The sequence below is a fragment of the Rhinopithecus bieti genome, unplaced genomic scaffold, assembly GCF_001698545.2.
Source record: "Rhinopithecus bieti isolate Rb0 unplaced genomic scaffold, ASM169854v2 scaffold_18295, whole genome shotgun sequence".
NCBI classification, from domain to species: domain Eukaryota; kingdom Metazoa; phylum Chordata; class Mammalia; order Primates; family Cercopithecidae; genus Rhinopithecus; species Rhinopithecus bieti.
This window is the reverse complement of record NW_016809135.1, coordinates 972045-986971: the sequence shown is the minus strand read 5'-3', so window position 1 is coordinate 986971 and position 14927 is coordinate 972045. Positions and strand designations below refer to the sequence as shown.

General features: G+C 37.5%; 1 protein-coding gene across 1 annotated transcript in view; it reads right to left on the bottom strand.

The window, feature by feature from the left end:
* DYM (dymeclin) overlaps positions 1–14927 on the bottom strand; it is a 349582-nt gene that overhangs the window by 142005 nt on the left and 192650 nt on the right. Inside the window, 3 exon segments of the mRNA XM_017888647.1 lie at positions 260–385; positions 8978–9156; positions 13460–13642. Coding sequence (XP_017744136.1) covers positions 260–385; positions 8978–9156; positions 13460–13642 — 488 coding nt within the window.

Sequence of the window (14927 nt, the reverse complement as noted above, 5' to 3'; positions counted from 1 at the left end):
TGAAGAAAAATGAACCCAGTAGCAGTAAAATCATTTGTATCAATTACCAAGGAACCATTTTGAGAGAGTTTTAATAGTGGTTAATAGTCATTCCGGAAAAAAAAAAAAAAAGCACCGCTTCAAAATCTGAAGAAAGACATAACATTTCTAATGCAGGTTCTCACAGGAAAATCTACCAGAAAGAAATGTAAAGACTGTAGTAAATCTTATGTAGGGACATGTGTGTTCTGTAACTCTAATCCAAGTCATGGTAACTTACCACTTCATGAATGGATCTGTTGAAGCCATCATCTTCTGTAAGGATCAACAATATTATAAGGGCCATATACACATGGTGTGAATTCCTTTCTTCAACATGATACAGAATCTCAAGAATAGGTAAAACCTAGAAAATAAAAATTATAATTGACTATTTCAATACTTCATTATAAATCCAAATGTTTTAAATCTTTACACTTTTGTGCTCTTTGCTTTAACATCACAGCTATATTGTTCATTAGAGGAAAAAACCATATAAACCCCCTTCCAACTGAATGTATTTTCCAAATGTATCTTAGCTATTAAGATGCCAGTGGAGAAAATCACCACTAACTCTGTGAAGGTCTCTTAAGGTCCAACCAACATAAAGGTTGGATCTGCAAGGACCATTTAGGCTCGAGGTTTGTTTGGAAGATTTTAAGAAGTCACATTGCCTTCTCCCAACTTAACCAAAAAGTAGCAGTAGTGGGGAGAGCACAGCTGCTCACAAGTTAACTTTTTATGTGGTTAGCACCACTTTTTTAAAGCTAATAAGTAAAAAATATATTTCAAGAAATATATTTTAAATAAATATGTAATTAAACACACTCTTGGAACCCAAGGTGCATTTTCTCAACATATGTATTAAGATCTGCTCTTCAGTGTATCCATCAAACATTTCATTTCAAAATGCCATTTACAATTGTGCTTATTTCAAATCATGACACCTTCTATTTGTTCCTTCTTTACTAAAGTAAGGACGCTACTGAAATTATTTATTAAAGATGGGCAGACTATCTACACAGCATGTCTCGTAGGAAACAACCATGAACACTATCCACTGAATGCTAGAAAATAGGCAAAAAAAAAAAAAAAAAAATTATCATCTAAATCAGACAATACATTTAATGAGTAAATTGTTTATACGTAAAAGTCCTTAAAGCACAGGCTGGTATGCCGCACACTGGGGCATACGTGTTTTTGACAGGCACACCTATTGCAGGAAGCTTTTAAAATGTGGCACTGGTGTGTTTTGTTCTTCTATAAGTTGTAGCTAAAACTTCCTCTAAATTATGAAGTTCAGTGCATGAGCACTATTAAATTCTAGGAACTAAGTGTACCAGTTACCAAGCAGTCATTGCTCTTTCTCTTTTCCCAGGCATTCTTGTCTTTGGAGTTCCTTCTGACATTGTGTCAAACATAATACATTGTACTCACATTCCACATTACCTAGTAAGCACAGTTACATTTTACGGTCATTTAACTCAACATTTGTTAATTCTGATTCTGGAGTTTTCAATATGCTACATAACATTTCCATTAATGGTAGATCACATATAAGAGTCTGTGGTTGTATAGTCTCATAAGATTACACCACGATATTTTTACTGTACCCTTTCTATGTTTAGATACACAAATGCCATTGTGTTACAAATGCCTGCAGTATTTAGTACGGTTACATGATGTACAGGTTTATGGTCTAGGAGCCATAGGTTACGCCATAAAGCTTAGGTGTGTAGTTAGGTTATACGATCTAGATTTGTATAAGTACACTCTATGATATTTGCACAATGACAAAATTACCTAATAAAACAAATTTCTCAGAATGACTCCCCACATTAAGCAACATATGACTGTGTATTTTATGCCATGTTCTTTTTTTTTTGGCTACACCTGTAGAAAGCACATCTTACCTACAGTACCTAATATCACTAGAGTACTGAAAATATTGAGACTCTGTGCTTTACTAGACAAGATACACAAGCAAATGGTATATTCAAAGAAATAATAATGTAAGAGTAAGTAACGGGTCCAATGAGACTATGTCAGAATAGCACTTCATTCTTTTAAATATCTATATTGAGATACAATTTACAGACCATACAATCCATTCAAAGTGCATAATTCAATGTTTTGCCATATGTTAACAAATATGTGTAACTATCACCACAGGCAACTTAAACAATTTCATTACCTCAAAAAGAAACCCCATACCCTTTAACTATCACCTCCTCCAGTCCCCTATCTAGCCTGCCCAAAGGAACCACTTTCTGTCTCCATAGATTCCCTATTTTGGACTTCCGTATGAATAGAATAATAGACTATGTACATTTTTGTGACTACCTTATTTCACTGAACATGTTACCAAGGTTCATCCATGTTGCAGTATGCATCAGAGTCTCATTCCTTTTTATGTCAAATAATATCTCATTGCATATACATATCACATTTCATTTATCCATTCTTCTGTTGACTAACATTTGAACTGTTTCCACATTTTTGCTATTATGAGCAATACTTCTATAAACATTCATTTACAAGTTTTCCTGCAGACGTATACTCATTTCTCTTGGTTATATATCTAGCCTTGGAATTGCTGGATCATATGGTAACTATTTAATTGTTTCAGGAACTGCCAGACTGTTTCAAAGCCATTGCACCATTTTACATTTCTACCAACAGTGTATGAGAGATTAGATTTTTCCACATCCTCACTTCTTATTAACTAACATTTTATTCTAGGCATCATAGTGGGAGTAAAGTGGTATTTTGCTGTGGTTTTGATTTACACTTACCTGATGACTAATAATGTCAAGTTTGTTTTTTTCATGTGTGTATTACTAGCTATTTGTATATCTTCCTTGCAGAAATGCTTACTCAGATCTTTCATCCATTTTTCAATTGGGTTGTCCTTCTACTATTGGGTTTTAAAAGTTCTTTATATATTATGGATACAGTTCCTTACCAGATAAGTGATTTGCAAATATCTTCTCACATTCTGTAGGCTGTCTTTTCACTTTCTGGATGGTCCTTTGAAGCACAAACGTTTTTATTTTGATGCAGTTCAATTTACCTATTTTTTCTTTTGTTACTCATGCTTTTGTTGTTATATCTAACAGTCATTTGCCAAATCCAAGGTCATAAAGATTTACCCCCATTTTCTTCTAAGAGGTTTATAGTTTTAGCTCTTTTTAGGCCTTTGACCCATTTCGAATTAATTTTGTATATGGGGTGAAGCAAAAGCCCAACTTTATCCTTTCGCAAGTGACTACACAATTGCACCAGTACCATTTGTTGAAAAAACCGGTTCTTTCCACATTGGTCTTGGCACCCTGGCTGAAAATCAGTTGATGATAGGTATATGGGTTTATTTCTAGACTCTCAGTTCAACTCCATTGATGTATTACGTCTATCCTTGGGCCAGTACCACATTGTATTGATTAGTGTTGCTTTATAATAAGTTTTGAAATTAGAAAAAGTATGAGTCCTCCAAATTTGTTCTTTTTCAGGATTGTTTTGGCTATTCTTGGTCCTTTGCAATTTTATATGAATTTTAAACAATCTTGTCAATCTCTATAAAGAAGTCAACTAGGATTCTAATAGGTATTGTGCTCAATGTGTACATCAGTCTGGGGAATACTGCCATCTTAACAATGTTAAGTACTGTGATCAGGGCATGGTCACAGTTCAACTCCACTGATGTATTACGTTGAACATCAGTGTTGGTATGGTGGCTCACGCCTGTAATCCCAGCACTTTAGGAGGCCAATGTGGGAGGATCGCTTGAGGCCAGAAGTTTAAGACCAGCCTGGGCAACATAGCAAGACCCTATCTCTATTTTTTTATGTTGCAATCAATGAATATATGTTTTCCCATTTCTTTCAATAATATTTTCTAGTTTTCAGAGTGTAAATTTTGTACTTCTTTTGTTAAATTTCTGATGCTATTATGAACAGAACTATTTTCTTAACTTCATTTTGGGATTTCTCATATATGAAAATACAGTTTTTTGCATATTGACGTTTTATACTGATCTGGTATCCTGCAACTTTGCTGAATTCATCTATTAATTCTAAGTTTTTTAGTGGATTCCTTAGGATTTTCTATATATAAGATAATGTCATCTGCAAATACAGATAATTTTACACCTTGCTTTCCAATCTAGATGTGTTTCATTTCTTTCTCTTAATCAAATGCCCAGGCTAGAATCTCCAGTAAAATGTTGAATGAAACGGCAAAAGTAGACATCCTTGTTTTGTGGCTGATCTTAGGGAGAAAGACAACATTGTCTTTTACCATTAAGTATGATGTGAGCTGTAGGGTTTTCATAGAAGCCCTTTATTAATCTGAGGAAGTCCCCTTCTATTCCTAGTTTGTTAAATATTTTTATTTCATAAAAAAGTGATGATTTTGTCAAATGCTTTTTTCTGGATCTATTTAAATAATCGTATGATTTTTGTTTTTCACTCTGTTGATATGATGTATCACAATAACTGACTTTCAGATGTCCAATCAAGCTTACATTCCTGGGATAAATCCCACTTGGGTATGATATATAATTACTTTTACAACATAACTTTAGTTCTGAAGGAACTATTTAAACTGAGATCTGAAAAACTACTAGGAGTTATCTGAGAAGAAGAAAAGGGAGAAAGTTTCAAGGAGAAGTATTCTAGAGAGAAAACCAAGTCTAAACTTAGGAGATAGGTCACATTGAGAGAAATTAAATTCATTCATTATGATTAAATAAAGAATAAAAAGGACATAATGGCAAAGAGATGAGACCCAAAATGGAAGCTGTGGCAAAATTATAAAGTGTCTTGTTAGCCACATTAAGAGTAAGAGCTTTAAACCTGAGGGCACTGTGGAGCCATGAAAGGGCTTTAAAAGTAGAGAAGTGACATGATCAGATTTGACTCTAATATACTCACTCTGGAAACAGGATAAAAAATAATATTAAAGAATAGCAAGACAGAAAGCAGAAAAACCAGTTAAAGATGTTGCAACACTTTTAGTAAGAGATGAAGGCAGCTTAAACCAAAGGAATGACAATGAGGAAAAAGAACACTAATATATTCCAAAGATAATAAGGAGAGAAAATAAAAAAGATTTGGTTGGATATGGGGGAATGAAACAGGAGAGTCAAAGCTTTTGCTAACTCTGTGGATGGCTCACTGTGATATAGAATACAGGAGTAAGAGAAGGAAGAGCAGGGAAAATAATGAACCCAATTTTTACATGTTTGGTTTAAGGTGTTTATGAGACAGCCACTGGGAAATGTCTGGGGCAGCTGGATACATGAATATGAGATATGGGCAATCAGGGCTGCAAAAACAGAACTGAACATATATGGCACATATAAATGGGAACATATACACTGGCAACATATAAATGGCAACTGAATTTGCTTAGATGTTTTAGGGAGAAGTACAGGGAAAAAACAAAAAGGACAGAACCCTGCAGCAGGGCACATTTAAGGACAAGAAAAAATAACACATAAAGGAGAGAGAAAAGCAGTAAGCATAGAGGTGGAAAAACCAGCAGAGTAAAATGATCGGAAAGCCAAGGTATATGTTTGCAGATATATAAACTACATGTTTGGGCCCCCAAAATTCATATGTTAAAACCCTAACCCCCAATGGGACACTATTAAGAGGTGGGGTTCTTGCGAGGAGATTAGGTAACAGGCGTGGAGCACTCATGATGGGATTAGTACCCTTATAAGAAGAGATAGAAGAGAGCTTGCTTCTTCCCTGCCTCTGCTCACTGCCATGTGAGGACACAGCAAGTAGATGACTCTTGACAAACCAATAAGCAGGTCTGCACCGGACACCAAGGGGGCTGACATCTCTATCTTGGAAATCTCAGCCTACAGAACTGTGAGAAATAACTTCCTGTTGTTTAAGCACCAGTCTATGGTATGTTTGTTAAAGCAGTCAGGCCTGACTAAATTCTGAACTGACTAAGCCAGAACTAACACATAGGTATTCGGCAGTTTAAAGAATAAAGAAATGAACAGTGTCATATGCAGCAATGCAGTCAAATAAGAAAATGATGAAACATGACCAAAGATTTACTAACAATCAGGAGCTGCTGATGAGGAAGTTGTAGAAACAAACGTTAGGTCACAACAGGTAGAAAAGTGCACAAGAAGTAAAGGCAAAGAATGTGGCTTTCAAGAAACTTAGCATGAAAAGGAAAAGAAAAGGGCTAAAAAAAAAAATTCCTTTTTGATGTTTATATAAAAACCACACTCAGAAAATAAAGGACTATTAGTTCATCTAAAACAAGATGTAAAGATCCTATGTCATTTATTTTATAATTCATGATAAATCATAGACTACATATCACTGTAAATATTAATCTCATTTTCTAAGTATCTCTTCAGTGAAGTTTCAAATGAGTAAGTATCAAAATGACAGGAGCTGCATATCTGCAATATTGTGCAGGCTCAAGGCTTGACCCAAAAGCAGAAGACTGCTGGAGGCCTAAAGGAAATGCCAGCCGATTCTCTGCTGGACTAACACAAACAGAAATTAAAAGAGTGACTAACTCATAATGCCCTGATTAAGGAAGTTACAAGCAACATAGTGTCGAAGTGACTATATATTATTTGTCCAAGATCCCTTCCTTGAGGAAATTCCCTTTACCTTTGTGGCTATGGTGGCTTAGCATTAAGTGTGCCTCCTTCCGTAATCATTAGTCAAATAAGTGGATCCACAACCCAAGAAGAGACTATTGGAGCCCTTCATGAAATATTTCTGAAGTAGTTGTGTAATCTTTCCTCTTTTTAGCTTATGATATGTCGAGAGCTGCTGGTGGCCACCTGTCTCCCCACTTGGAAAGTGTGTGCCTGAGAATAAGGCCAAAGCTATAAAAGGCAGAGGCAAAAGATGGAGAGGCTGAGCCTGGATAACAACATTTAGCCCCTAGAACCTGCTATGACTGAAGCCAAAAAAGAAATGCACAAATTTTTCATTTGTACAGATATATTTCTTTTTGCTTATGCTAGGCATAAATGGGTCTGTTACAACTAAAAGAATCATGACTATCTCAAAAGTCTAGCTACTTTTCTTGTTAAACATTTGCTTGTGATAAAATATAAAAATTGTGTTCATGTCTATAACGGGTTTTTCTAAAAAGTATGCCCTCTTAAGCCCTGTTCTTAACATTCAGGCACTTGGATTCGCCCTAGACACTATTCAGAGACACAAAAAGAAAATGTAAGAGTCATTGTATTGTTATTCTAATAGATACCAATTAAAAATGTACCATAAGAAGTTATACCAGATTAATTAACTTGTTTTGAGTTAAAACAAGTCAAACAGTAGTGAGTCAGACCATCAACAGAAAGAATCCAAGTCAGCCAACACCTGTTGCTGAACAGAGGCAGGTCTGCCTCCAGCCTTATGGGATTTACATACAATAAGGTATTTCTTAGAAACACTGTAATCCGTCAAACATTACCTTCTTAATGTCAAAGACTGCAGAATAAAATAATTGATAACCATAAAAAAATCAGATCAGCACAGTAAATTTCCTACTGATAACATATTTTCTCATCAAAGCCTCAACATATTTATTATAGAAGAAAGGTAAAAAGACAGATGGGGCATAAATTAAGAAATTATTCAACAAAACCAGAACAAATAAACAAACACCACCCTCCAAAATAAATACAACACAAAACCTTTTAACCTTTCACCGGGTATGTCATCAAACACAGACAGCTGCTCTCTGCACCATCTTATATACCCGCATCCATACCATACAACTTTCTGAAACAGGTGATGTCACAGGTTTCCTGCTTATTGCCAACATTTCCCTTAGAATACATCATACTCAGAATTGTCTCTATGCCTATCCACACTCATCAGGAAACAAACCTTCTCTTTACAGGATTTTACTCATATGAGCAGTATACTTTCATACTCAATTTGCTATTTAAGCAATGTTTCCCATATAGACCTAAGGTGGAGACGCTCTTTCATCACACTTTTCATTCTTAGTGTCAATTGGATGCAGAGTATGTTCAATGAATTCTAGTATTCCGTGTTTCTTCACTATTTATGCAGTATTTTATATTGAACACTGAAAAAATGGCAACCAAATACTGGGAGAATCCTGCTACCAATCTGTAAAAACTGGTGCAGAGGGAACATTTCATTGCTGTCAGGCAGCTACTGGCTATTTCGGGAATGTTCACATTTTTATGAGTATATTAGGGTCCATACTTATCTACATACTATGTATTTCAAACAACATTAACACCTTGGTGAGATAGCTTATTCTGCCCCTCAGAGAAACACTCATGTTTGCACATTAGTCATAAAGGAAATCGATTATTCCTTACAGGAGCTTTTGTCTATGAACAAAAATTTGAGAACTAATTTCACTCATGTAGTGATGGATAGTGTAATTTAAGGGATATCTGACAAAAGTACCTTAAAATGACTATAAGACTCCAGGGAGTGAGTTCAGACAGTCCTAAAGCTTAAGCCTGCCAGAGGGGATGGGACATTTGAGCAGCTGAGTTGAAACATCACTTTCCTTTCAGCATTCTCATCAGGAATATTCTGCAACTGTGACGAGTAACATGAAGTTGGTGGGCGGGCACTTAGCAGATGGAAGGGACTGAGATGATTTAAAAATCTCCTTGAGAATTGCAGAGGGTTTTTGGAAGACTTGAACAGGCTGAATCCTGGTAAGGACAAGGAGGCGTGTCAAGTCAGCCAGGGACATTGCTGTGTCCTGCTGTGGAAGGCCCCCTCCACACGAGCTGTGTCTTACACTGGAGAAGCTCCTACCCTCTGTCTGTGTCTGGTGACACCTCCCTATCAATTTCTTGACCATCACCTTTGTGGCAACCAGGCAAATAAACTTGACCTCTTGGGAAAAGAAGTTTTTCTTCAAAATATTATAAAATACAAATGCATGGAATGTTTAGTATGATACTTACAAGATTTTCCATATCTGTGCGAGCCAACATGTATGTTCTAATATTACTATTTTGATGAAGCAAGGTATACAAGAGGAGAGTTGCTTGATCAGATGTCTGCTGTTCACAAAGAGCTGTGTACAAACTATTAAAGTTGATCTGGAAGGCATGTGGAATTGATGAGGGGAAAGGACTGCTATCTGGAATACAGAAAACAGCACATCAGTAATTTCTAGCTGTGCTTTATATAAATAAAAATATTGTTAAAGTAATGTGTACAACTCAATTCCCATTAATTTTATGGAAAGTCATTACATTTCAGATTCAAAATTTTAATTTATACAAAATTTACTTGAGGTCCAGGAATGGTGGCTCACGCCTGTAATCCCAGCACTTTAGGAGGCCGAGACGGGTGGATCACAAGGTCAGAAGTTTGAGATCAGGCTGACCAACATGGTGAAACCCCATCTCTACTAAAAATACAAAAATTAGCCGGGCGTGGTGGTGTGGGCCTGTAATCCCAGCTACTCAGGAGGCTGTGGCAGGAGAATCGCTTGAACCCGGGAGGTGGAGGTTGCAATGAGCCGAGATTACGCCATTGCACTCCAGCCTGGGCGACAGAGTGAGACTTTGTCTCCAAAAAAAAAAAAAAAATTTACCTTAAAAAGAACTAAACTAAGTCATATAGTTTGACTCTGTTACTATTTTCCCATTAACGTAGCTGAAATAAATCAGCTCTGAGAACATGAACTTAAATAAACAGAATTATGAGCCAGTCAAAAGGCTCTCCAATCATTACAATTTAACCAGGACTTCAAGATGAAATACTTTGTTACCGAAACTAAATAACCATGAGTCCTAAATAAAAAACATCTAGAGAAAAAGATAGAATTTCTATACAAAATAGAAAATTCTCTTTTAATATAGAATTAAAAAGAAAAAAACTGCCTTTAAAGCTGGGTTAATTTTCTTCAAATGAATAAATTGTAGCTGAAGTATCCACTTACATCAAAATCAGTATAGATGTTCCTCAACTTACAATGGGATCATATTCCCATAACTTAATCATAAGTTGAAAATATTCTAAGTTGAAAATGCATTTAATACGCCTAACTTACCAAATATCATAGCTTAGCCTAGCCTAGCCTAAGCTATTATTTTTGTGTACAGTTCTAAATTGTATTAATCCAACTGTAACAGTAGGCCTATTTTACAACAAAGTGTTGAATATCTCATGTAATTTATCAAATACAGTACTGAATTTATATTGCTCTTGCAATATAAATCATAAAGTCAAATAAATCATCATAAAGTCATCATAAATCATCATAAAGTCAAAAAATCCTAAGTCCAGCCATTGCAGGTTGGGGGCCATTTGCGTATGTTCAACATTAGGTTCTATAATCAAAAGAGCATACCAAGCTTGAGACAACTACCAGAAAACTTCTATAACTTTTAAAGAATAAAATAAAATCTCCAATGCAAACCTAATTGACTACAACTGCTAAGAAACTTTTTTTTTTTTTTTAAGTACAGTCACTGGAACAATCAAAAGCAAAAATCACAGCCTGTACTAGGAAAGTTCTTGATATTCCAAACCGACACAGGCCCTTTCCAACAGTTAACTGGATTTGCTGAGAAACTGAAGCAATCAAGGTTAGGAATAACAAAGAAGATAAAGATAAGTTCAACGGACTCAGAGAAAGTCATCATCTAATCAAATAAAACTCTGAACATGGTAGCACAAAAAGCTAATATTTTAGGTTCTAAAAGCACCAAAATTATTTTAAGCCTTTAAAACACAGAAGCATTACCAAGACAAAACAACTTGCTTTAACATTCCTAAAAGCTGTGCTCTTATGGAAAAAGAGATATGTTCCAACACAGTCCTTGCCTCTCAGATTCTCCTTTCTAAGCTTTACATTTGTGAGGAGAATGCATCAAAACGCCTTCAGTTTCACCATCCAGTGCCCTCACTTTTCCTTCTACATTTGAAATAGAGGTGATTTTTTCAATACTAACACCGTATTTTTGACACTTCCAAAATAATTCATTTTTTTTGTGGTTGGCTTTATATTTTGCAAGGGATGGCAAAGAAAGTGTTGCCATGTGCCGTGAGTATGCAGATATTATGGAATCTACAGAATGCTCACTGGTGGAAGATTCTAGACACACTACACTTCTATAAAATTGAAGCAAAGTAACAAATTCACCAGCCTGTATTATACCTGACTGCAAAGGGAATATGTGTGTTGTGTGTGTGTATCCACAACATACACACATTACTAGCTAATAAATACTATGAACCAGCTGTTATACTAAACACTTTGTTTATGTTATCCCTTATTTAACCCATACAACAAACGTGTCATTATTCTGATCAGCTTTACAAGGAATGTAATAGATGTTTAAAGGGATCAAGTAACTTTGCCAAGATCAGCCCTGATGGATATGAATACCCTAAAGCCAACACTTTGCATCACTGTACTAAATGGTCTCCCAAACCACGACCATCCCAAGCAAAGTTCAGCCCTAAATACCAACATTTGGCCTGAGCAGCAAGAGTAACATAGTAGATACCATATACTGAATACCCGCTTTGTTGCAAAATCTGGGCTAATCATTTTAAAGACTTACCTTGCTTGGTCTTTATACAAATACTATTAGGTGATATTTTCTCTATTTTATAGGCAAAGCTTTTGAAGCTAATTGAGATTAAGCAAACTGTCAAAGGTCTCACACTCTGAAGTGATAGAGGTGTGAAGCCAGGTATGCTTGACTCTGAAACTTGCTTTCTTAACCATTAAGCCATACTGTCACTAAGAAGAGTAAATAATGGGAACAGAAAAATACTAATAGATACATGAGTTTTCATTTTTTGATTCATAAAATTGTTATTACTTCCCTATTGTAATGTGTTATACTTTATGTTCTCTCCAAAATTCATGTTGAAATTTAATCTCCAATGAAATAAAGTTGAGAGGTGGGGACTTTACAGTGTGATTAGGTCCTACGGGCCCCTCTCTCATCAGCAGGATGAAGGCCTTTATAAAAGAGGGCCCAAACCACATAGCATTCAGCCCTTTTAGCCCTTGACTCCCTTCTGCCATGTGAAGACACAGTTAGAAGGATCCATCTTGGAAGCAGAGACTGAACCCTTACCAGACACCAAAACTGCCAGTGCCTGGATCTTAGATTCACTTCCCAGGCTTCAGAACTGTGAGAAATAAATTTCTGTTCTTTATAGGTTATTGAGTCTCAGGTATTTTGTTAGAGCAGTACAAATGGACACACTGCAAATAATACCAGAATTGGCAGAGGCACGATGAATGGGCACATCTAGCCACGTCTATAAGAAATGTGTATCAGAATAACTCGGAAGAAACATGGCACAGGGCATCAGAAGGCTTACAAATGCTCCCATCCAATCACTGTACTTCCCACCCATCTTCATCACATTGGTGTTAGAAATGTCTTGAGAATCTGGTAATGCACTGCATAACAACGTTTCAGTCAATGATAAACCACATATTCGACGTGATCCCATGTGATTATACCACATTTTTACTGTACCTTTTCTAGGTTTAGATTGCCTGGATACACAAATACCACTGTGTTACAACTGACTACAGTATTCAGTACATCATCATGTTGAACAGGTTTGTTGGCTAGGAGCAACAGGATACACCACAGAGCCTACTTGTGTAGCAGCTACACCATGTAGGTTTGTCTAAGCACACTATGATAGTCACGCAGCGAAAACATTGCGTAATGGAACACAGCCCTGCCATTGAGCAGCACTTGACTGTACTACAAGAATCCTGCTTTTAGAACAGAACCTTTTGAGAAGAGATGCTGGTTCAACATAAAGCGATATGCTCACGTTTTCCTTTAGGAGTTATTAATACCAAGTTACACAGCTCATGGGCAGCCCACCCCTTGTTTGAAAGTAAAGATTTACTGGAGCACAGCCATCTGACCTGTTTACATAGTACCTATGGCTGCTTTGATGCAACAATGGCAAGGCTAAGAGACTGCAGGAGAGAACATGTGACTCCACAAAGCCACTAATCCCTACAGAAAAAGGTTTTCTGATTTGTGCTCTAATTTTTTTTTTTTTGAGATCTAAGTTTTAGTTCTATAAAACTCTAACTAGAACACAGACTTTAACTGAAAACTTAAAACAACCTAGCATTTGGGTTTTCCAGGTTAATTCCTACCCCTAACAGGTAGTACAGACTGACCCAAATTAAACACATGCTGGTTTGGTTATCCATGAAAGAAATATGAATTTAAACAGATATAAAGGATCACAGCCCGGTTCTCAGATTTGCTTGACCTTCCTGATAATATTGACAGGAAAAGCTAAGGTTTTTCTCATGTTTGAACAATATGAAAACATAGAAATGGACACTCATCTCCAAAACTACAAGACAATAAACAATATAAAATAAGCAATACTCTCCCCATAACAAAGAATATTAGAGAAAAAATACCACAAACCTTGTGTGTTCTTGAAGGACATAATGGCTTGTCTGTAGGGGTTTGGCGCATCTGAGGCATCTGTCAGATTGGCCAACACCAGCAGAAGCAGGAGACTCTGGTTGGCCAGTGGGGAAGAAAGTTCTGGAGAGGCAGTAGCTTTGCTGCCAACACCACCTAGCGTGAAGACAGTCCAGAGTCCTGCTGGGGAGGAAAACACCCTGTTAGGATGTGCCACCACCAATGAGATGAATGTATTTCTGTACAGTATTCTATGTAATATAATACAATATAATACAACATGGTAATGAGCAGTTCCAAAGTATAGAACAAGAATCATGTCTATACATTTCACAAGGCCAGAAAATCCTCACTGCTATAAAAACTAGACAAAGATTGACTGTATTTGAAACAAAATAGAGTGGGGCGGGGCAAGATGGCCAAATAGGAACAGTTCCAGTCTCCAGTTCCCAGCGCCAGCGACACAGAAGACAGGTGATTTCTGCATTTTCAACTGAGGTACTGGGTTCATCTCACTAGGGAGTGCCGGACAATCAGCGCTGGTCAGCTGATGCAACCAGACCAGCGAGAGCTGAAGCAGGGCGAGGCATCACCTCACCTGGGAAGTGCAAGGGAGAAGGGAATCCCTTTTCCTAGTCAGGGGAACTGAGACACACAACACCTGGAAAATCGGGTAACTCCCACCCCAATACCGCGCTTTACCAAGGGTCTTAGCAAACGGGCACACCAGGAGATTATATCCCACACCTGGCCGGGAGGGTCCCACGCCCACAGAGCCTCCGTCATTGCTAGCACAGCAGTCTGCGATCTAATGGCAAGGCTGGTGGAGGGGCGCCCGCCATTGCTGAGGTTTAAGTAGGTAAACAAAGCCTCTTGGAAGCTCGAACTGGGTGGAACCCACAGCAGCTCAAGGAGGCCTGCCTGTCTGTCTCTGTAGACTCCACCTCTGGGGACAGGGCACAACTAAATAACAACAACAACAAAAAACGCAGCAGAAACCTCTGCAGATGCAAACGACTCTGTCTGACAGCTTTGAAGAGAGCAGTGGATCTCCCAACACGGAGGTAGAGATATGAGAACAGACAGACTGTCTGCTCAAGTGGGTCCCTGACCCCGAGTAGCCTAACTGGGAGACATCCCCCACTAGGGGCAGTCTGACACCCCACACCTCACAGGGTGGAGTACACCCCTGAGAGGAAGCTTCCAAAGAAAGAATCAGACAGATACACTCGCTGTTCAGCAATATTCTATCTTCTGCAACCTCTGCTGCTGATACCCAGGCAAACAGGGTCTGGAGTGGACCTCAAGCAATCTCCAACAGACCTACAGCTGAGGGTCCTGACTGTTAGAAGGAAAACTAACAAACAGGAAGGACATCCACACCAAAACCCCATCAGTACGTCACCATCATCAAAGACCAGAGGCAGATAAAACCACAAAGATGGGGAAAAAGCAGGGCAGAAAAGCT